Source organism: Bactrocera neohumeralis, chromosome 5 (genome assembly GCF_024586455.1).
Source record: "Bactrocera neohumeralis isolate Rockhampton chromosome 5, APGP_CSIRO_Bneo_wtdbg2-racon-allhic-juicebox.fasta_v2, whole genome shotgun sequence".
NCBI lineage: Eukaryota > Metazoa > Arthropoda > Insecta > Diptera > Tephritidae > Bactrocera > Bactrocera neohumeralis.
In genome coordinates this window covers 60,469,337-60,493,040 of record NC_065922.1, presented here as the reverse complement: position 1 = coordinate 60,493,040, position 23,704 = coordinate 60,469,337, and the positions used below count along the sequence as shown (strand labels likewise).

Genomic DNA, 23,704 nt, shown 5'->3' with positions numbered 1-23,704 from the left:
AAAAATTTACCGATTCGAAAAACAAGCATAACAAGTATAAATTAATTCAAATTATTCACCTTTCAATTTGATCACTAAAGCAGCCGGTTACAGAATATCTGTGGGGAAAAATTTTGTTTTCAAATTTAACTTCAGGATATCAAACTGCATTAGAATACACACACCTAAGAATTTTCATGTCACAAATTATGTGTCTACCCGTGTTATTAGCGGATTTCGCCAACATTTAACATCAGGTGACTCGAAATAGCAGTATTGATCATTTTCAGTGTTTGATTAGAAAAAGTATGCTAATTTCAACGTTTAGAAATGTACGCTTACTGATTCGCATATTTACATTGCGCAAACGACTATGGATATATATTCTCTATATATTTGATATCGCAAATATATACGTACAAAATAGACTATATTCTGAAGAACTTTATAAAATCTGTTTAAATGTATAATAAAGATATTTATTTGCTTTGGGCATTAGAAGTTTTAATAACATCTCAAAAAACCAAGCGGTCGCACATATTTACATACACATGTATATAATTATGTGTGCATGTAACTGTATTTACAATATATGCATGCGCCCTCCCAGCCAAGAGCGGTTAAAAAACCAGTGAAACAGTAGGTAGAAAAATAGATTCTAACCACTTTTCCCTTCACACGTATGTACGTATATATCTCTGTTGACCTCATTCAGCAGTGTCATATAAAAAAGTATATCAGTCCTGCTTTAATATCCCCAATCGAGAGCTAATGCAGGGTTGCATTTTCTCTTTCTTGATTTAAAATATTTTTAAAATTCTAAACATTTTAAATTTAAATTTTGTTTATTTTTCTTTATTAATAAACATTTTTTACAGAATTATAAATATCTACATATGTATGTTCAATAAAAAAATTATTAATATCTGAAAGAAAAGATTATTATTATTATTATCTGAAAAAACAACAAAATATATTAAATACAAATAGAATTGACTGTGAAAGAAAGATTATTCATATAAAAATCATAATAATATCTGAAAGGAAAGAATAATATTATCGATTATTTAAAATATAAAGCAAGCATTAAACGCCTTAAACGCATAAAATACATACATATGTACATATGTAATTATTTTTGTGTATTATATTGGACTGCGCAATCCAATTTCAAACAACACACACTTATTTTCACATACTTAACAATTTATATTTGCTGCTTCTGCTATTTCCAATTCATTCTGATTTCCAAAAAGTGTGCGTACTTTGAAATTGGACTGCGCAGTCCAATATAATACACAAAAATAACTACATATGTACATATGTATGTATTTTATGCGTGTAAGGCGGCCTGCACAATCCAATATAATAAAAAATGTTTGTTTTATATTTTAAATGATCAAATAATATTTATCTTTTCTTTCAGATGTTATTATTATTTTTATTTAATTAATCTTTGCTTTCAGAGTAAATTCTATTTGTATTTAATATATTTTATTTGTTCTTTAATTTAACTGGCGTAGACACCGCTTTCGCGATTATAGCCGAGTTAACAACAGCGCGCCAGTCGTTTCTTCTTTTCGCTACGTGGCGCCAATTGGATATTCCAAGCGTAGCCAGGTCTTTCTCCATCTGGTCCTTCCAACGGAGTGGAGGTCTTCCTCTTCCTCTGCTTCCCCCGGCGGGTACTGCGTCGAATACTTTCAGAGCTGGAGTGTTTTCGTCCATTCGGACAACATGACCTAGCCAGCGTAACCGCTGTCTTTTAATTCGCTGAACTATGTCAATGTCGTCGTATATCTCGTACAGCTCATCGTTCCATCGAATGCGATATTCGCCGTGGTCAATGCGCAAAGGACCTTTCTCTCGAAAACTCGTAACGTCGACTCATCGGTTGCTGTCATCGTCCAAGCCTCTGCACCATATAGTAGGACGGGAATTATGAGCGACTTATAGAGTTTGGCTTTTGTTCGTCGAGAGAGGACTTTACTTTTCAATTGCCTACTCAGTCCAAAGTAGCACCTGTTGGCAAGAGCAATCCTGCGTTGGATTTCCAGGCTGACATTGTTGGTGGTGTTAATACTGGTTCCTAAATAGACGAAATTATCTACAACTTGAAAGTTATGACTGTCAACAGTGACGTGAGAGCCAAGTCGAGAGTGCGACGACTGTTTGTTTGATGACAGGAGATATTTCGTTTTGCCCTCGTTCACTACCAGACCCATTTTCTGTGTTTCCTTGTCCAGCCTGGAGAAAGCAGAACTAACAGCGCGGGTGTTGAGGGCGATGATATCAATATCGTCGGCATACGCCAGCAGTTGTACACTCTTATAAAAGATTGTACCTGCTCGATTAAGTTCTGCAGTTCGAATAATTTTCTCCAGCAGCAGATTGAAGAAGTCGCACGATAGGGAGTCGCCTTATCTGAAACCTCGTTTGGTATCGAACGGCTCGGAGAGGTCCGTCCCGATCCTGACGAAGCTTTTCGTGTTGCTCAACGTCAGTTTACACAGCCGTATTAGTTTTGCGGGGATACCAAATTCAGACATTGCGGCATAAAGGCAGCTCCTTTTCATGCTGTCGAAAGCAGCTTCGAAATCGACGAAGAGGTGGTGCGTGTCGATTCTCATTTCACGGGTCTTTTCCAAGATTTGGCGCATGGTGAATATCTGGTCGGTTGTTGATTTGCCAGGTCTAAAGCCACACTGATAAGGTCCAATCAGTTTGTTGACGGTGGCTTTAATCTTTCACACAATACGCTCGAAAGAACCTTACGATAGTTGACGCAGATTGGGGGTTTCCTTTTTTATGGATTGGGCAGAGCACACTTAAATTCCAATCGTTGGGCATGCTTTCGTCCGACCATATTTTACAAAGAAGCTGATGCATGCTCCTTATCAGTTCTTCGCCGCCGTGTTTGAATAGCTTGACGGGTAATCCATCGGCCCCCGCCGCTTAGTTGTTCTTCAGGCGTGTAATTGCTATTCGAACTTCTTCGTGGTCGGACAATGGAACATCTGCTCCATCGTCATCGATTGGGGAATCGGGTTCGCCTCCTCCTGGTGCTGTACGTTCACTGCCATTCAGCAGGCTGGAGAAGTGTTCCCTCCATAATTTAAGTATGCTCTGGGCATCGGTGACTAGATCACCTTCGGGGGTTCTACAAGAGTATGCTCCGGTCTTGAAACCTTCTGTAAGCTGCCGCATTTTTTCGTAGATTTTTCGAGCATTTCCCCTTCCGGCCAGCTTATCAAGCTCTTCGTACTCACGCATTTCGGGCTCTTTCTTCTTCTGTCTGCAAATGCGTCTCGCTTCCCTCTTCAACTCTCGGTATCTATCCCATCCCGCATGTTTTGTGGTCTATTGTATCGTTGCGAGGTAGGCAGTCTGTTTTCTCTCCGCTGCGACATGGCACTCCTCGTCGTACCAGCTGTTCTTTTGCACTTTCCGAAAACCAATGGTTTCGGTTGCAGCTGTACGTAAGGAGTTTGAAATGCCGTCTCACAGTTCCCTTATACCGAGTTGTTGACAAGTGCTCTCAGAGAGCAGGAGTGCAAGCCGAGTAGAAAATCGTTCGGCTGTCTGTTGTGATTGCAGCTACTCGACGTCGAACCTTCCTTGTGTTTGTTGACGTGCGTTTTTTGCTGCACAGAGGCGGGTGCGAATCTTGGCTGCAACAAGATAGTGGTCCGAGTCGACGTTAGGACCTCGGAGTGTACGCACGTCTAGAACGCTGGAGACGTGTCTTCCGTCTATCACAACATGATGGATCTGATTGGTGGCTTTTCGATCCGGAGACAGCCAGGTAGCTTGATGCATCTTCTTGTGCTGGAATCTAGTACCACAGATAACCATATTTCGGGCCCCGGCGAAGTCAATCAGCCTCAACCCATTTGGGGATGTTTCGTCGTGGAGGCTAAATTTACCAGCGATATGTTGAAGAACCTTTGATGCGGATTTTGGCTAGACGTTCATTCACCGGAGTGAATAATAGTACTCGGCGACGGAATCTCTCTCCCATCACGCATCCCACACCAAATTTGCGCTGTTTTATATGGCCACTGTAGTAAATGTCACAAGGACCTACTCGTCTCCGTCCTTGTCCCATCCATCACATTTCTTGGACGGCGGTGATGTCAGCCTTTATTTTCACGAGGACATCAACCAGCTGGGCAGCGGCACTTTCCCAATTAAGGGTCCGGACATTCCAGGTGCATGCCCTAATATCGTAGTCCCTATTTAGTTTGCCATGGTCGACATCAAAAGGGGGGTCTCTCATCCGAGGCAGTTGGTAATCTTTCATTGGGGGTGCTTTTTTCGTGGCGGGTCCCAAACCCAGCGCACAACCCTATGTAGGTGATTTTCGCCTTCTCACTTTAGCTCGCCTTTGAACGGATGTTTTTAGGCTATCCAGAGGATACGTGGTCAAAGACCGGAAGTTGTGAGCTGCTTGAGCCATGTGTAAAAGAATCGTTTCTGACTACTCCCAAGTGAATGGCGATCAGAGAACTTTCCTCACTTGCGTGAACTTCTACACATGACTCCATCCTCCTTTTATTTTTTCAGATAATATTAATCTTTTCTTTCAGATATGAATATCATTTTATACAACTAATCTTTCTTTTTCTTTTAGATATTACAAATTCAATGTAATTTTTATTTTTTAATTAAATATATTGTGTAAATAACAATGTTAGCTTTAATTTATTTAATTATAATAATATTTATATAAATATGTATTAAAAATAATATTTTAAAAATTAAAAAGTTTTGTTTGAAATTTTTAAAGTAGGAATCAAAAAATGCAACCCTACATCAGCTGATTAAAATGCAACCCTGCAGCAGCCGTCGATTGGGGATATTAGAGGAGGACAGATATACTTTTTTATATGACACTGCTGAATGAGCGCAACAGAGATGTATGATCACATGTATACGTACGTGTGAGGGGAAAACTGTGTAGAATCTTCACGTGGCCTATGGCAATCTATCCACATTTTTACACACTTTACTACCTACTGATTTTACTGTTTTTTTACCCGCTCATGGTTGGCAGGGAAATTAAGTAATTATTTGCAAATTATTAAAAATCACGTAAAAATCATTCCCTTACCTTCTTGTTGTACAAGCCTCCTTTACGATGGTACGATCACGAATGACATGCGTCTTTCAATCGTTTTTTATTACCCTTTTTGGGATTTTCTTTTGGCACTATTGACAATTATGTTTTCTCCTTCGCACTCATTCAAATAAATCAAGAAATGAAAGAAACTTTTTTCATCGCATTTAGGTAAACAAAAAATAACCCGAAAATATGCGTTGGTGTTAGTGCATAGAGAAAAAATGTGTAGTTATATTGAAATATTTGAGAAAAATGGTTAGCCGTGGCTGGCAGGGTTTTTGCTTTCATTTGCATATTAAATTTTTTTGATGCATGTTTTAATGGATTTGATTATGTTTTTGTGTGAAAATTGCTCATAACCAACATTAACAAGTAAGGAAGTTCGGGTACAACCGAACATTTTATACTCATGCAACTTGCAAGAATCAAAGCCAGAGAAATACTTTAAGGTGTAAAACCAATCATATAGAGTAAAATCAGCCGGAAAATCCTGATATTAGTTATGTAGGGGCTTGGCCAAGTTTTCGCTCAAATTTATCTATATTAGGCACAAAGATATTCTGTTTCTGGAAGTATTGGTCCGATTTCACCCATTTTTGACTTACAGACATACTATTATAAGTGATGGATTATCCCTCAATTTCAATTTTATATATCACATTGATCGACATTTGCGATTAAAAGTCAACTATAGGTACCGGGATCTATTCGGTACCGGGATCTATTCGGTTTTAGTTTTATTTAGATTTTGAAAATTTTTTCAAAAGGTGGCACACGCTAAAGACAATTCCTGCAAAATTGTATATCGTTATATCAATTGCTCCTTGTTTTGTGTACTGGAAACTAAACTAATCACGTGGAATTTAAAAATCTGCTGTATGGAAAGAAGGCGTGGTTGTTGTCCGATTCCGTTCACTTTCACATAAGAATGTAAGAAGAATGACACGTACCAAATTTCGTCGAAATCAATTGGTCGGGTCCCGAGATATGGGATTCCTTGGGAGATTTGTTTTTAAATAAATAAACAAATTTCACAATCAGCTGTCTAAACTCACAAGTTTGCCGTCTGTCAGCATAAAATTTCAATGCGCATTAACGTTGCTTAATGCGTATTAATTTTGCTCGTCTGTCAGGGCTATTAGTCGTAATTCGGTAGCTTTTTACGTGCATTTTGTTCTTGTAAAATTAACAGATTATAGTTCTGCCAAGTAACGAACTATCCCTGCAAGACGGAGGTAACAGATTGCACAAACACATTGAAACATTTTCAGCCGTTCACTAACACTGTTAAATTTTCTGGGATTTTCAATTGAATGGGAGAATACGTAAGTAAGAAAGAGATAAACTCTATCGACATTTTAAACATATTGTAATGTTAACTTGCTAGAATAGGAAAGACGAATACCCAATTTTTCAAGAAGAAGAAAACGAAAAGCGCAGTTTATTTTGGATTTTAAAGAGGCAAGTTCGTTACTTGATAATTTGATATTTCATAATTAATTTCTATTATATTTCTATTATATATATATATATATGTATATATATATATACATATAATTAATTTCTTTTATATAAAGGAAAAAGTTTAATATTACAGAAATCATTTGGAGCATTTGGAGAATTCAAATATATTGCGTAAAACAAACAAAAAAGGGAGTAAGTTTTAAATTATTAAAGTTAAATAGTGCATATTTAATTCAAATGGTTGTTATAGATTGAGCATTTTGAGAATACCGTCCCAGGATTTCGGGAATAAAATGGATATGGTCGGATAGAGGACGTTCTTCATATCGATTTTGTAATCCTTTAGTTGATGTTAAATAAATATAGTTGAACAATAAGTTTAATATTAAAAAAAATGCACACGAATTAGTGAAGTGCTAGTGGACTAAAAATGCGAAATATAAGTGTAAAATTTATTTTAAATCGAAAAATACGTTCTTCAAATAGTGGTAATTTTCAGCTTTAAACGCAAATGTCTCGAATATTCCAGCGAGTATAACTATATATATTCTTGAACTGGAGAACCTCCTCTATAACTAAAAATGTCCATTTGTTCGTCCAAGATATCTGTTCGTATACAGAATATCTAAAATTGTTTAAAAGAAAAACAACATTAGTGTTTCATAATGAATAAAAGTGAACATAGTTCGAATATACATATACGTATTTCTGCTCCGAAGCAGGATTTTAAAAATTAAATTAAAATTAAACTTTTTCAAGCTAACTAATAGCAAATGAGGAGTGTCTTTTCAAAAAAGGATATTTACATTTTAATTTTTTTAAACTATTTATATAGTCTGCAGATTTAGGCTTACTTGTAGAATTGATAAAATTGATGATCAAATTCTTTTAGTTCCACTCATTCATCACCTTTTTTATGTTTTTTCATAGAATGAATATCGATGACCTCGTGGAAGAAATGGATTCCGAAGTGGAATGCTCACAACCGTTGAGCCTCCATAGAGGTTGTATTTAACATAAATATTATTAATTTTTTAATAATATTTTTTTACAGATAAAGTGTTTAAAAAAATATCTTACAATCACGTTTGCGCTCCTCCAGTAGAATCATCACAAATTGTGGTACCGTCACCATCGTCTGGCGGCCATGCAGGTATAACGTATTAATATATAAATATATTAGTATTTGCTTTATAAAAATACATTTATGTTTTTCAGATATAATCCAGAAGCTGGATGCCATTGAGACCCGTCTCACGGCCATTGAAAAGTATCTAAAAGACAAAGTAAGTAACGCAGTATTACATTACCAAATTAAAACAGAAGCTAATTTTTATATTTTAATTTTCTAGATGCCAGAAAAGGCCGAGGTGCAGGCACAAAGTAAATTATTGCGCGAATGCCGCGTCATAGCGGCAAAGAGGCACCATTCAATTAGCCGCATCACCGGTGACTTAAGGCCACAAATCTCCGGAGCTCCCTACATATAGTGTTTTTATCCTTGTCAGGAAATATATCTAAAATGAAACGTTATAAGTTAAGGCATTCAAATATATACCAGTAAAAAACCCACCAAAAACTAACCCTACGCACTTTAGCTTTCTGTAAGTGAAAGTCACAAAATCTATTACATCTTATTATTCAGAGATGTTTTTACACTTGAATGAAAATTAAGATGTCGATAACAAATATTAAATTTTCTATAACATAGTCAAAAAAATTATCAATAAAAATAAAAATACAGTAGGTAGAAAAAATAAGTTATCAAAACAGCTAGTACTGTTTGAAACGCTCTATACTTTTTCGCTTAATTGAATATAATTTTTTTTGTATATGTTCGGAAAGTACCGTTATCAAAGTACCGCAATTGATGATTTTAGTGGCAACCGCTTATCTGGTAAGAATTTTTCGTGGCTTTCTATACAAATGCTCAGTGACAAAGCGTGGAAAAAGTAAGTTATCAAGTGCAGTAATTAGTGTTTTTCATATTAAAACTTGAAAATAAATTACAAAAAAGCATTAAACGTGCAAGAATTGTTTATTCAATAAATTTTGAAATTGAATTGGTAACTAAAGTTTTCGTTTTTTTAGTTAATTTTTTGAAATATTAAGGCGATTTTTTACGGTAAATTAAAAAAAATCTGAAATGGTGAATTTTAAACAATTAACCAATAAGGAATGTTCAACCATAATAAATTTGCATAAAAATGGTCACAAGCAGCGTTATATTACTGAAAAATTTAATAAAAGCCAGGTCGCAGTACGGAAAGTTTTTGCTGGCTACAACAAAGAAAATCGAGTCAGCAGGAATAAGAAGCAAGGGCGCCCGAAAATGACAACGGGAGAGTGGATAAACGAATATTAGATATTTCCAATTCTGATCCCTTTAAATCAGTTTCAAAAATTCGCGCACAGCTTATAAAAGAAGGCAAGAATGCCCCATTAGTGCACACTGTCCGTAACAGATTGCACCAAACCAATATTCACAGCCGCGTTGGAAGAAAGTTACTCTACCTAAATGAGGCAAATAAAAAAACGACAAGCATTTTATAAAGAGCACATATTAAAATCTTAAAATTTTTGGCATAAAGTGCTGTGGACTGATGAATCGATGATTTGTCTTCGTTATTCCCACTGTATGGTTTACGTTTGGTGCCCACGACAGCCGGTTCTACGCACCGGAATTGACCCGGATTTTATCCGGCCAAGGGCTGTTTTTTCGGCAGTCTAACCCCGTTTTGATCGGTAAGTGTTACCAATCTCTCTAAACCACAACAATGCATACATAGCCAACTTAGCCAACTTGTTTTTTATGGGAATAAATTTCCCCTCTTAGATTTTTTGGGACTCACCGGAAACGGTTATAATTATATAAATATATTTAGGTTTTTATATACGTATATGTTTTATTAGCGGCAATCAACAAAATGCATGGCTTTAAAAGCCGATTTTATACAGAAATATGATTCTCATGATTCAGTTCTGCACACGTAATCTAAGCATTACGCACTCCGCGCACCAGCTTATCAGCCTTCTTTAAAGTAATAAAGTTATTGAGTTGTTTGACGCGTAGCTTGGACCAAATTATGTAATTTGAAAGGGCCAAAATTTGTGCCGCATGAAGCGCAGCTGCCTCAGGATATAACACAGTTGGGCAACCAAGACCGGAAGGCACATTTAAACTAGACCAAACATCAACTTGAAGATTCTCTGCTTTTAAAGGTGGGCAATTAATCACTGGATATGTGGTGCTACCAGATAAAACTGGACCTAATCCATTAGAACGACCTGCTACGGCAATAAATATCAAATTATTGATAACACTTTCGTATTCGCGCATAATGCGCAAGGTCTCTTCTGGTCCTTTGTGCGCTGACGTAACGCGTAGCTCAGTATTTACTCCTAATTGTTGCAAAGGTGTGGAGATTTTCTCACAATGAGCTTTATCGGAAGCGCTACCCATTATAATAACCACTAGATGATCCTTAGCTGGTATTATGTCCTTAAGTTGCTTACTAACCCAAATAAAATTACGTTTCACTGTGTCCAGATCACTATCGGTGACTGTGGAGAGATTACGATATACTTGTTTATCGACCATTAAACGTTTGTCGCCAGACGGCCACAGACGCCACGAGTCTGAATCGATAATGTCGGCGAGCACAATGTTTCCTACGAAAAGACAGAAGACAACGGCGCATTAGCGGTATGCAAAAACAAATCGTGAATAAATTTAAAAACAAATGAGACTTTGTAAGTTATCAAAATTAAGTACCTTCAGAATCGATGCCAAATTCTACTTTCATATCAATAAGAGCACAATTCCTGGTGGCCCAAGCTTTCTCTAAAATTTCAAACACTAGTACAGTGGTTCGCTTCATAATGTCCAACTCATCTTGCCCTATTTGAGAACGAATTAAGCATATTAAATCACATTATTCTAAAATATGTATGTTATATTTGTAACTGACCTATTAGGACACCGTTAAAATTGAATTTCGCTGAGATAATTTGTTCATCAGACCATTGAGGATCGTGATTGGCATCATCCTTAAAGAACGTTTCCTGTTTTGGCGGTGAAAACCTTGCAAGAGAAAAAAGTTCACAAAACCACTTTTTAAGATTTCTGCTATACATAAGTATACATATGTAGCTAAATTTGATTTTGTGCTTATTTGTGAGATTAGTATTACTTCGTAATTCAGTATGTACATCAAAGTTATATTATTAAATGTATAAATTTTTATTTTTCTATTTTGTTTGATTCAGGTTGAGAAAATCTAGATTATAATAGCAATCAACATACAAAGTACTACTCAAATGCATACAAACAATATGTACGTACATACATATATGTAAATATGTACACATGTACACACAAATGTTGATATGGTTGAAGGTCAGTTCAAAATAACCGTATATCAAATGATCATATATGTAACTGGAAAAGTATTGATGGTTGAAGATTCTTATCACTATCACCAATAACAAAAGTGACGAATTTCTAAACATTTAAATTTAATCATTTTAATTAATATTTCAAAAAATAGTTTTTTTAGTCGGGATTTTTTTACAAAATAAATAGTTGACACAATGAGCAATTAATAACTGAGTTTAAAGTGCCATAATATAATATGCCATACAAACATTTAACACAAGTCAATATAAATTATTTTACTTCTTATACCCGAAACAGGGTACATATGTATGTATATTAACTTTGCCACGAAATTATTATCATTTAATACCCTTTCATGCTTTAACGTTTTTTCTTGTTTCCACATACATATGTGCATACAATTTTGTGAAAGCTTACCTGTATCCTTCCGGCACACCGGTATTACGTTTCAAAAACGAACCAGTAGCTAAACGTCTGGTGACCCACTCGATGGGTATCATTTCACATTTCTTAGCAATGAAGGCATTGCCCGAGCAAGGTTTGACGTAGGCCGTATTTATTCCTACATGTACACAACACAGATTAGTAATTTGCTTTCGTGCACTCAAAACTTGCTGTGCTTACCCGCTTCGTTTAGAATGCCGAAAACTAGTCCATTTGTTGTGTTAGAAATCTCCGCTTTGCCTTGCAGATCGTGTGCCTTCACACCATCACCAGCTGTAATACGGTCTTTGCTCAGCAACAGGCACAACCCTTGATGTTCAGGGAGATCGTAAACCTGTTTAGTTTTACCCTCAATGAGGATTTTACCCAATTTGTAGTCCCCAACTGTGACGAAATAAAAATGTTACTTGTATAATGTAAACAAAAGGTAATACTCTTCACACTTACTAGTAGTAGCCATTTTAATGTACTTATTGTTGCAATTGTCGCACGTGCTTTTGAATTTTAATATAATATTTAAAATAAGATTCGACAACAAATGTTTAATTCGATCGTCTGTTGTGTACTGATTGCGGCAAATGAATTGTGGTTCTCTTTAAGTCTTTGCATGGAATCGTTCCAACATGGTAGTGCTGTTTCGTTCATTTCAGTCACACACAAAGGAAAATAGGCTTTTAAGTGTGTTTGTATATACTTATGTATGTTTATACAAAATAATTTTACTCTTTTGGTTTTACAGTGAGATATTTATGTATTTTTGTTTACAAATATTTTTCTTAGAGCCTTATTACACACGGCAACTTTTGTTGCGGCAACTCTTAGTTTATAGGCGAGGGGGCGACGAGGAGAGGAGAATCGCTCCGAGTTTCCAGTGTTCAGCAACTCGCTTTGTGTTCTTATTCGTAACAGTTCGCTGCGACGTTTTTCGGCATTCGTGTTCTTTCTTTCGTAGTACATAGTTGCATTTGCGTATATTTTTTTGAAATTAATATTTTGAATATATATATTTAAAAAATTTAATTTAATTTTTGGTAAGTAATTTGCAAAAATGTATACAAATATACATAATATAATATAAACATTTTAGAAAATGGAAATTAATTAAAGATATTGTGAAATGTATGGAGGAAGCCATACAAATTGATTCAGACGATAGTAAAAAGGGTGATATATCTTTGTTTTAATAAATAAAATGTATTTCTTAATTGACAGAGCTGATTAATATATGTGATAGAGTGGCCCAAATACCTATAAGGAAAAAGGAGAGACAATGGGTTAAAGTAAAGTGAAAGAGAATGAGAAAAAAACTCGAGCAGAGTTGCGCAACACAAGTTGCTCGTGTGAAGGTAATGGGCGACAGCAAAAGAGAATCGCCCGAGAATTAGCAACTAAAGTTGCCCCATGTAATCGCAAACTTATATGAATAGAAATACTTTTTCAGTAAATTTAAATGAATTGTTGGCATAAGATAAAGATGGGTTGTTCAGACCGATACTTAATCACACGATTTTGGCTGTTGAGTGGTTTATCCCACTAATCTTATAAATTTATCAAGATATCGCCATACAAAAATGACAGTTCGAAATCACTTCATCGGAGTGATTTGAAACTGATCCACGCTAAATCTTTCTGTGCGACTCTGATTTTGCCCCATCTACTTGTCAGCATTGGAAATCTATTACGTTATCACAGCTGATTTAGACACTACAAAGGAAAAAAATGTAAACAATCAAATTTTTTTTAAAGCAATGAATCTAATTTCACTCGAAAATCGACTTAACAAATGAAAAAATGCGTCCATTATTTCCATTATATGGAAAATATTTGAAAGAAGACGGCTTTTATTTCAAAATACTATATGAAAATGTTTTTTTTTTTTAATAAATATTAAGCGATGTGAATTCTTGAAGGGCAAAAACAGTTCTTTTTTCATCTTTCCAACGGCAGTGAGAACGGGCTAAGTAGTGAATGTAATTAAATGTAATCTAATCCCTTTAAATTTTCGGTCTGAACATGGTATATGGGACTCAATTAGTCTCAAGTCTCAAAATTTGAGATTTTAAGTCAGAGACAATTTTTGAGACTTGAGACGATTTTGCTATTCTGTAAGTGACAGTCACAAAATCTATTACATTTCATTATTCAGAGATGTTTTTAAACTTGAATGAAAATAAATATGTCGATAACAAATATTAAATTTTCTATAACATAGTCAAAAAACATAATTATCAATAAAAATAAAAATATATGTTCACTTTGTTTCATAATATTTACGAAGTTTATGTAAAATTGATTTATTTTTAACCTTTTCGTGTTTGAGTTGCTTACAAAATATAAAAAAACGACAATCGATTAATATCTAAGATTATCTCTATTTTTTAGTTTTGTGACCTGCTAACTATCAGGTCTCAAATTTGAGTCAATATTTTGAGACTAACGCCAGAGACTGTTTAGTGAATAGTAACTAGTCTACAAATTGAGACTTTGCCTCAAAATGTCTCAAATAGAGACTAGAGACTTTTTACAGAATCCGCTATAAATGTAATCTAATCCCTTTAAATTTTCGGTCTGAACATATCAGTCTCAAGTCTCAAAATTTGAGATTTTAAGTCAGAGAAATTTTTTTGATTTTGGCATTTCATTATTCAGAGATTAAACTTGAATGAAAATAAACTAACAAATATTAGATGGTCAAAAAACATAATTATCAATAAAAATAAAAATATAGTTTAGTGTTTAAGCTTACAAAATATAACTAGATCTCTATTCAAATTCAAAATTGAGACTTTTTACCTCAAAATGTCAAATTTCAATATTTTGAAAAAGAGACTGTTTAGTGTGTAGTAACTAGTCACAAATTGAGACTTTACCTCAAAATGTCTCAAAAAGAGACTGGCTACAGAATCCCGCTATATATGTAATCTAATCCCTTTAAATTTTCGGTCTGAACATGTAAGGGACTCAATTAGATTAAGCCGTCTATTCATGAATGCGGTATCTAATGTATTATTTCTGTTGAAATACTATACAGATGAATAAGCAAGATCTAATTAAAATTGTTCGCCTTGTGAACTATTCCAATTTTTTGTGAAAAAAATCCCTTTATGTGAATAAATGAATCTTCCGATAATGTATCATATTTGCTTTTACCCCGCATTTTGACAGGTTAAAGTGTACGGGGCATCTCGACAGGATAAAATTTATGTTATACTAACTGAATTGGCGTGCCGCGAAGTTTTCATTTCTATGACAAATTTTAAGAGGCAAAATATCTCACTTACACACAAGCCGACGGCATTTTCATTTCGGTTATATTAAATTTAGTAGAGTGAGTATTAAGACGGTTGTGTTATATTATAAAAATAAAGTTCATTTTCATAATAAAATTTTTCCAACAAATTAATATTAAGTTTTATATTGTTAATTTACAGAAAAATTATGGAAAATGCGTTGGGTATGAGCGAAGTCTTAAATTTTATAAACTTATAAAAACATAAATCAAAATATCATTGCTCATATTAAATTTATTATTTGAATTGGTATATAGTACAAAATTTATTCCTCAATTATTATATAGTAGTCCAAAATATGAATTCTTATTTTTCCCAGAAATACATTTATAAAAAAAGGATATTTCTCCTTTTTTTATTATATTTTCCTCATAAAAGATTTAAACAGTTCAGGAGCTCAAAACATGCGGTACATCAGCTAAATCTTTTTATAGTATGTTAGAACAATTGATTTTTGACCTTTCAATACCCAATAAAAGGATTTAAGCTTGTTAGCTCTCAATCATTAAATGTTTTTAATCAGTTTCCAATGAAAATAATACTATGATGCTTCAAATTACAAAACGTTTCAGCAAATACCTTTATATTTCACAAATTTATTTACTTTTCATTGTTTTACATTTCTTATAAGAGGTCTTGAACGATGCAACAAATCCCTCCATTTACATATTTTTTTGGTAAGATTTCAATCTGGCCATCGTTCGTTTCCAATTGCTAAACGTCAAAACCTGCTGAGTCGATCAACTGTCAAAGTTCAAGAGGTTTTGACGTTTAGCAATTGTTCTCTCATTTCCAGTGAGAGAGGAGTTGGACATCTCTTTATCTCTGCCTTTGGGCAAATGATTATTTTATGAAAACAAATACCCACATAGTATGCCATACATTTTTGCCGGTCGAGATGCCCCGTTATACTTGGTACATTATGAGCTGAACACGTAGAAAGCGACAGACTTCAAGCGACATCTGTCAAGTATTAAAATACACACGTTCTTACTGAGACAGTTATTTAGGCTGCTCTCGCTCTTGTCGCTCTCTCTAAATGAAAAATATTTCTAGTTTTGCCGACGACACAAGAGAGGAGTAATGCCACTAATATGTAAAATTAGTCAATGCTCTACCGAGGAGCGTAAAATAGCTCTCTTATATCATTTTTAATAACAACTGATAATTTAAAACAAATAAATTTACGTATTCACTTTGAACAAAATATTAAAATTTCATTGAAGATATTAGTATGGCAATAACGAAATTGTGTACAAAAAAATGGACATACATATGTTCATGTAGTAGGTTTCACGACGCCATTCACAGTTCACTGTCGTGTACGTGTGTTCATCACATTAATATGTACATAAGTATGTATAACAAAAAATCCCGTTTTTCATGAGCTCGTTTAAAAAAGTTGTTGATAAGAGAACGCTCTCATCAAACCATAACGAATGTTGCACTCATTTGTAGGAATACACATGTGTTAACGCATAAAAGAAAATATACATGCATACATATGGTTGAATTTATGAATATTGAATCCGGTGCAGTGCGTCAACAAGTTGTTTTCATTTTGAATAATTGTATTACAGTATTAAAAGTTTGCTTACAAAATAATAATGAGCCAAATATTTTTGTACTTATTACAATATTGTTAATTATTATGGGCATGCCGTAAATTTCTTTGCATTTATGTTTAATTTATTAATCTGCCCTTTTTATATTTTGACCTAACGTAAAAACTTTATATTCGATTCGAACTTTTCTACCACATTTGGTTCATTATAGCAAATTTTCCGTTCTTCAATTTTATTGCTTACTTTTGAAGAAAAAAAAATAATATTCAAGGTGGTCTGTAATGAATGAGGTTTATTTATTCTACTAAAGACTGTGATCTCAGCTGCATTGCATTATTAAGAATTTGGTGAGGAATATTTTCTATTGAAAGAACAGTACCTTGATCTCAATCTTCCTCGAGAGTTTTTGATATTCTAGTAATTATCAAAACTTGTTAATTGGGCCAAAAAAATCAAGATATGATAACCTCTAAACATCTACACATATTTGTAAAATAAAAGAATCCAAAATGTTCACTGCGCATAGATATGAAAGTGCCGACGACAAAACGTATTTCTATCGCTACAAGTCATGTAATTTTTAAGTAACTGGTCATCGATAGGTTATCAGTAATTAATGCCTTCATTATCCGTTAGGTTATTTTTGTTTTAAAGTAACCATTTCTCCACTTTGAGCGCTATTACACGAGGCAACTTTTGTTGCGGCAACTCTTGGTTTATAGGCGAGGGGGCGACGAGGAGAGGAGAATCGCGCCGAGTTTCCAGTGTTCAGCAACTCGCTTTGTGTTCTTATTTGTAACAGTTCGCTGCGACGTTTTTCGGCATTCGTGTTCTTTCTTTAGTAGTACATAGTTGCATTTGCGTATCTTTTTTTTAAATTAATATTTTGAATACATATATTTAAAAAATTTAATTTCATTTTTGGTAAGTAATTTGCAAATATGTATACAAATATATATAATATAATATAAATATTTTAGAAAATGGAGTATGACGAAAAAATCGAATTAATTAAAGATATTGCGAAATGTATGGAGGAAGCCATACAAATTGATTCAGACGATAGTAAAAAGGGTGATATATCTTTGTTTTAATAAATAAAATGTATTTCTTAATTGACAGAGCTGATTAATATATGTGATAAGTGGTCCAAATACCTATAAGGAAAAAGAAACGACAATGGGTTAAAGTAAAGTGAAAGAGAATGAGAAAAAAACTCGAACAGAGTTGCGCAACACAAGTTGCTGGTGTGAAGGTAATGGGCGACAGCAAAAGAGAATCGCCCGAGAATTAGCAACAAAAGTTGCCTCATGTAATCGCGGAATTTCACTATACGTCGCCCTTCGAAACGGGTGTAACCAATTCACAAATACATTTGTAAAGTTTCATCTCTTATATTAATCCATATGTATATGTTACTTTTGAAATGGAAAACTCTATTGTAAGAGTAGCAACATTCATCATGCGAAATTTTTGAATGAGTAAAAATGAGGTGCACATAAGTATTTACAATGAATCCGTTAAAAATGCCGCCATTCGAAGAAGAATTTGAAGCATCGTAAATGTTTGAATAGCGTCAGGTAAATGGGTCGCCTTTAGAATACCGTCCAAGGATTTACGAAAAAAAATGTGTATGGTCGGATAGAGGATGTTCTCCAGATCAAGAATATGTATAGTTATAGCCGCAGGAAAAGGATAAAGTTGAAAATTATCACTATTTGAATTACGTATTTTTTAGATTTAAAATTAATTTTACACTTATATTTTTAATTTTTATGTTTATTAACAATTCACTAATTCGTTTGTACACATTTAATTTACATTATATAGTGCAAAAATAGTTTTAATTCAATATTTAACTTATTGTTCAACTCTATTTACTTAACAATAATGAAAGAGCTACGAACTGTGAAATAATCAGTGTTACCATACTAATATATTTGAACAAACTAACAAAAATACAATAGGTAGAAAGATTAATAGAAAGAAATTTAACGCAAAAAAAAAATTACAAAGTCCGGTGTTGGAACGACCAGGAGATTTTTTTGAAACGATCAATTTGTGACTAGTTACTATTCACTAAACAGTCTCTAGCGTTAGTCTCAAAATATTTTCTCAAATTTGAGCAGGTCACAAACTAAAAAGAACTCTTGCTGCCATTTTGAATATACTGAATAGAGAGCATTATAGATATTAATCGATTGTCGTTTTTTTATATTTTGTAAGCAACTCAAACACGAAACGGTTAAAAATAAATCAATTTTACAAACATTTTTTAAATATTATGAAACAAAGTCAACATATAAATTTATTTTTATTGATAATTATGTTTTTTGACTATGTTATAGAAAATTTGGCTGGGATTTAGAATAGCATCCCCGGATTTCGGGAATAAAATGGGTATCACTGGAAAGGTGACGTTCTCCAGATCACGAAAATATATATATATAGTTGCCGCTGACTTATAGTTTTAAAGATATTTGCATTTAAAGTTGAAAAATTGACAGCTTTTACATTGATAATTTGTATATTGTGAGTAACTTTTTCACTTATATTATGCACTTTTCACGTACTAGCACTTCACTCTAACGTTTCTGCATATTAATTTTTTTAATATTTGTTGTAAATACAGCTTTATTTTAATTATTTTATTTTAGTTACAATTCTCTGCATTTGCACAATAAGAAAAGGGTTGCCATGGTTATTTTTTTTGAAGCGCGGCGCGATAAGGTAACACTGATTATATGACAGTTTGTAATTCCTTTGTTATTCTTAAATAATCAAATTCAACAATAATTTAAATGTTTATTAAAAGCTATTTTTGCACTATATTATATAAAATAAATGTGTGCAAATGAATAAGTGATGTGTTAGCGTATATAAAAGTGAAAAATATAAGTGCAAAATTAATTTTATATATCGAAAATATGTAATTAAAATATTGCAAATTTTCAACTTAAAACGCGAATAACTCGAAAACTATAAGCTTCCTGCTACTATAACCATATATATTCGTGATCTGGAGAATCTCCTCTATCCGACCATACCCATTTTATTCCCGAAATCCTGGGATGGTATACTAAACCCGACCCATGATTTTAACTAATTTAGGATGAACTTAACGATTACTTTGAATTTCCTTCAAGAAACAATTGTTGATTTGATGTTCCTTCGCAAACTAAACCCGACCCATGATTTTAACTAATTTAGGACGAACTTAACGATTACTTTGAATTTCCTTCAAGAAACAATTGTTGATTTGATGTTCCTTCGCAAAACCAGGTTTGCCATATTCGCATTTTATTGAAAAAATGTATTAAAAATTCGTACTAGATTTCTTTACAGCTTCATACCAGCACAAGAAATGTACCGCAGGAAATTTTCTTGACCATTTCTAAACCGTTTTTTATATGAAGTTTTTACATTTCTTGAGAGCTGGATACTAAGTTATAATGTAAAAAACATGTGTACAAACGATTTAATGAAGTGTTAGTAAATATAAAAATCAAAAATATAAGTCAAATAAAGGAAATTTTAAACTTTAAACGCAAATATCTCGAAAACTATTGGTTTCTTGTGGCTATAACAATGGGTATAATTGGCACAAATAATCAGGTCATTGCGACAAGTGTGTCGGCGGAATGCGTGAAAAAAGAGCGATAGAGCGATTTACTGATGCCTGAAGGTGATAAAACAAAACTTCAAAAACAACAATTTTACATTTACAATAAAGAGGGAGAATGTAAGTTAACAACAAATAATTAATAGGGAAATTTACTATTAATATTCCAGACGGAAACATGTGTATTCACTAAAGTCGCGGGTGAACTTATCAACATTGAGGGTGCTGGACTTTATCTAATTCAAAGCAAGATTAATCACAGTTGTGTACCAAACGCTTATTCGACATTTCCTTATACAAACGACATAATTGTGTTGAAAGAGGTAGCACCTATACAAGTTGGTGAAGAAATTTGTATACCTTACTTGCGTGAATAAATTTGTAGAAATAACTGTTTAATTTTCTAAGCTGTAATCACAACTCTTTTGTATGTTTTTGTAGAAAGATTTCTTTATATTAAGAATTACCATAAAATAGTTTGGTTACTAAAAAGCATATATTTAAGTTATTATATGTGCATGCACTATCTGAACTTGCGGGCTATAAGTGGTGTGTACTGTTTTAAAGTGGTGTACTCGATAAAGATTGCTAAAAACAAAAGAAACCCTCACAGAATCTTTGGGAGTCACTAAGGCAGCCATACCATCGCATTGCTTGGACGGCGGATATTCCAGGTGCATGCCCTCAGTTCGTAGCCCTTATTTTGTTTACTATAGTCGTCATCAAAAGGGGGGTCTTTCATCCGAGGCTGATTGTTAATTTTCACTAGGGGTGTTTATTTACGTGGCGGGTCCCAAACCTAGTGCACATGTAATAGTTGTAAATTTAATATTATTATTATTTATTATGTAAATGAGTTGTGTTGCCTCTTCGAAATTTTCATAGAAATGAAAACTGATCTGTCGAACTGTCGAAGTGACAGCTCATTGCTTTCAAAATATGGCATACAAATTAGTATTCCCTAAACAATATGAGCCTCCACAGGCAGCATGAACAGCAATACAGTTAGTATACAATAAATTTTTGCCTGTCGAGATACCCGTAAAAATAAAGTACATTTTCAAAATAATTGAATAAATTTACCCAATAAATTAATATTTAGTTTAATGCTGTTAATTTGCAGAAAAATTATACAAAATAGATTGGCGAAAGAGCGAAGTTTTAAATTTAACACGTTCTACTCGGCGCGAACCACTGGTGGTCCACGGGCACTGCGCTTATCTGGTTTCCTGGCCCACCAGTGGTTCACAGGCAAATTCATTTATCTGGCGTCGTGTACCGGAAATAAATTAGGTTGGGGAGTTATCTAATACATAAAATTTCCCAATTTTATTTGCCGTACTCCTCCGAAAAGGCTTTACCGAGTTTTTCAAATTTTATATGTGTATTCAGTAGGTCTGAGCATCGGCTACTATCTATTTTCCATACCTCTAAGCGATAAGGGTTGACCACCCTTAAAATTTTTTTTTAAATTTGGACGACATTTCGGTAATATTAAATTTAGTAGAGCGAGTATTAAGACGGTTGTGTTAAATTATAAAAATAAATTTTCAAAATAATTTAATAAATTTTTCCAAAAAATTAATAAATCAGAATATCATTGCTTTTATTAAATTTAAATCTTGAAAAAAAGATTTCATATTTTCGGACTATAAAAACTATAGCATAAATCGTATATACAAATTAAAATGTATATACAATTTATGCTATAGTTTTTATAGTCCGAAAATATGAAATCTTTTTTTCAAGAAATACATTTGCAGAATAAAGCATATTTCTCCTTATTTATACATTATCGGTTTAATTAACACTTTTTATTATAATTTCTTTCAAATCACTTAATTTATTACATTTTTTCTGCGCACTTTCCTTTTCAATAGGAGCGATCAACTGTTTGTTTGTATGTTCGCAATCGGTAAACGCAAATATCATGCAACTATTGGAGACGAAGTCATCTGCAGTCATTGAAATAATAAGATCTTTTCTATCAGGACACATATTTTGTCCACTTGTAACAAAAATGCAATAAATGCAAATTACTTCGGTAGTGCCAGTTTCAAATTATGCTGCGTTTACCGATTGCGCGTATACGAAGAACAATAGCAGGTGCTCAGTCAACTCCGCGAATATTCAATGCCGTTATGGCAAATTGTTTAATTTTTTGAAGTTAATTTTTTCAGTCGATTTCGATACGGATTGCTCTATGGGTATACAAGGTCTGTCGCAAAAGAAACAGAACCTTTTAAATATAACTGTTTCTGGTGGCGCCACCTATTGATGGGTATATGAAATAAAAAGTTTGATCTCTTGTTGACATTTCGTAAAAATTTTAAGACAATTGGATAACTACAAACGATGTTATCGATCAAAAAGTGACAGCAGCTTTTGGTCATCGGTCGTAAAATGCAAAGAGCAAATATTAAATTTTGTTTTAAATTTGGGAAAACGTTTACTGAAACATTTCAAATGATGAAAAAAGTTTATGGTGATCAGTGCCTATCCTGTAGTAATGTGCATGAGTGGTTTAAGCGTTTCCAAGAAGGTCGTGAGGACCTCTGTGACATCAGAAGTCGGTCGTCTTCAGAAGTCAAAAATAAAGACAATGCTGATTTGTTTTTACGATTCCGAGGGTATTGTACACCGAGAGTTCGTCCCACCTGGCCAAACGATTAATGCTGTGTTTTACCTTGGTGTTATGAAGCGTCTTTTGTCACGCATTCGTCGTGCTCGACCACAATACCGTTAGGCAGGGTCCTGGCGCCTGTTGCACGATAATGCCTGTTGCACGATAATGTCATCGGTCGACGCTTGTCACTGATTTTTTGACAAAAAACTCCATATTAACCATTAATCACTCACCCTGTGATTTTTACCTATTTGGAAAACTTCATTTGCCCATGAAAGGACACTGGTTTCAGGACATTTCAGCTGTCCAAAAGGCGACGACCGATATTCTCAAGAGCATTCCGAAAAACGACCTTAAACACTCATTTGAAATGCTAATTGACCGGGCTAAACGCTGTATCGAAGCACAAGGAAACTACTTTGAATAAAAAAATATAACTTTTGAAAAATATTAATTTTTTGTTGTTTTTTTAACAGTCCTGTTTCTTTTGCGAGAGACCTTGTATACAAAAAAACATCGGCCAACATGAATGTTTAGTTTAGTAAACCTGTTCAAACACTTCATCTTGTCTTTTACATTATTCACTTAAATATTATATTACTTAATATCTCAGAATTTTTACATTTTTTACTAGAGTTTCACTTTTTATTAGAATTTGCTTAGACGAGATTAGTATTATTTTCTCTTTTCACATCATTGATATAACATTTTTGCCAATTTTCGCATTTTTTACAATAATTTTCACATTACATATGTTTACTATACATATCCGTGTAACACCTTTTATTAGAATTTGCTAAGAAGAACTTAATATTATTTAAATTTTTTCACTACACACTTTTTAAGGGGTCCTGGTGGTCTAGAATTTTCAAAAAATCTATTTTTTTTGATAGTTCGAAAGTATAGTCCTTTAAGAATATACTGTAAAAGGATATTCACATTATTTTAGGTTCTACAGCCGTTTTAGCAGGTAGCGTGCGGTCGAGGGGCTCGATGAATGGATGCTTTGTACGTCATTTATCTCAAAACTAAAAAAAAGAAAAAAAAAAACAATCCATCCGAATCACTTGAAATTTTAATATGGTGTTTATAAGATCAATATCTATTGCTGGGACTACGATCAAATTTTAATTTTAAAAACTTCGATTTTTTTTTCGATCTAAAACTGGTCCAAAAATACCTGTTTTCAGAAT

At 33.6% G+C, this 23,704-nt stretch overlaps 2 protein-coding genes and 1 long non-coding RNA gene across 3 annotated transcripts; 2 read left to right on the top strand and 1 right to left on the bottom strand.

Annotated features, from left to right (window-relative positions):
* Positions 1-7,494: 7,494 nt before the first annotated feature.
* Positions 7,495-8,055, top strand: LOC126759335 (uncharacterized). The gene is made up of 4 exons (XM_050474068.1): positions 7,495-7,569; positions 7,620-7,718; positions 7,784-7,851; positions 7,918-8,055. Exons 1-4 carry the CDS (start codon positions 7,497-7,499, stop codon positions 8,053-8,055), a joined length of 378 nt encoding a protein of 125 aa, XP_050330025.1. The 5' UTR covers positions 7,495-7,496.
* Positions 8,056-9,445: 1,390 nt separating this feature from the next.
* LOC126758657 (bifunctional phosphoribosylaminoimidazole carboxylase/phosphoribosylaminoimidazole succinocarboxamide synthetase) lies at positions 9,446-12,095 on the bottom strand. Its single transcript, XM_050473009.1, has 6 exons — positions 11,856-12,095; positions 11,589-11,792; positions 11,382-11,526; positions 10,537-10,649; positions 10,341-10,466; positions 9,446-10,237 (listed from the first exon to the last, which is right to left on the bottom strand). Exons 1-6 carry the CDS (start codon positions 11,866-11,868, stop codon positions 9,561-9,563), a joined length of 1,278 nt encoding a protein of 425 aa, XP_050328966.1. The 5' UTR covers positions 11,869-12,095; the 3' UTR covers positions 9,446-9,560.
* A 5,594-nt stretch (positions 12,096-17,689) lies between these two features.
* On the top strand, positions 17,690-19,762 carry LOC126758658 (uncharacterized). Its single transcript, XR_007666869.1, has 3 exons — positions 17,690-17,843; positions 19,474-19,545; positions 19,597-19,762. It is a non-coding gene; the product is annotated as an uncharacterized LOC126758658 (long non-coding RNA).
* The last annotated feature ends 3,942 nt before the right edge of the window (positions 19,763-23,704 follow it).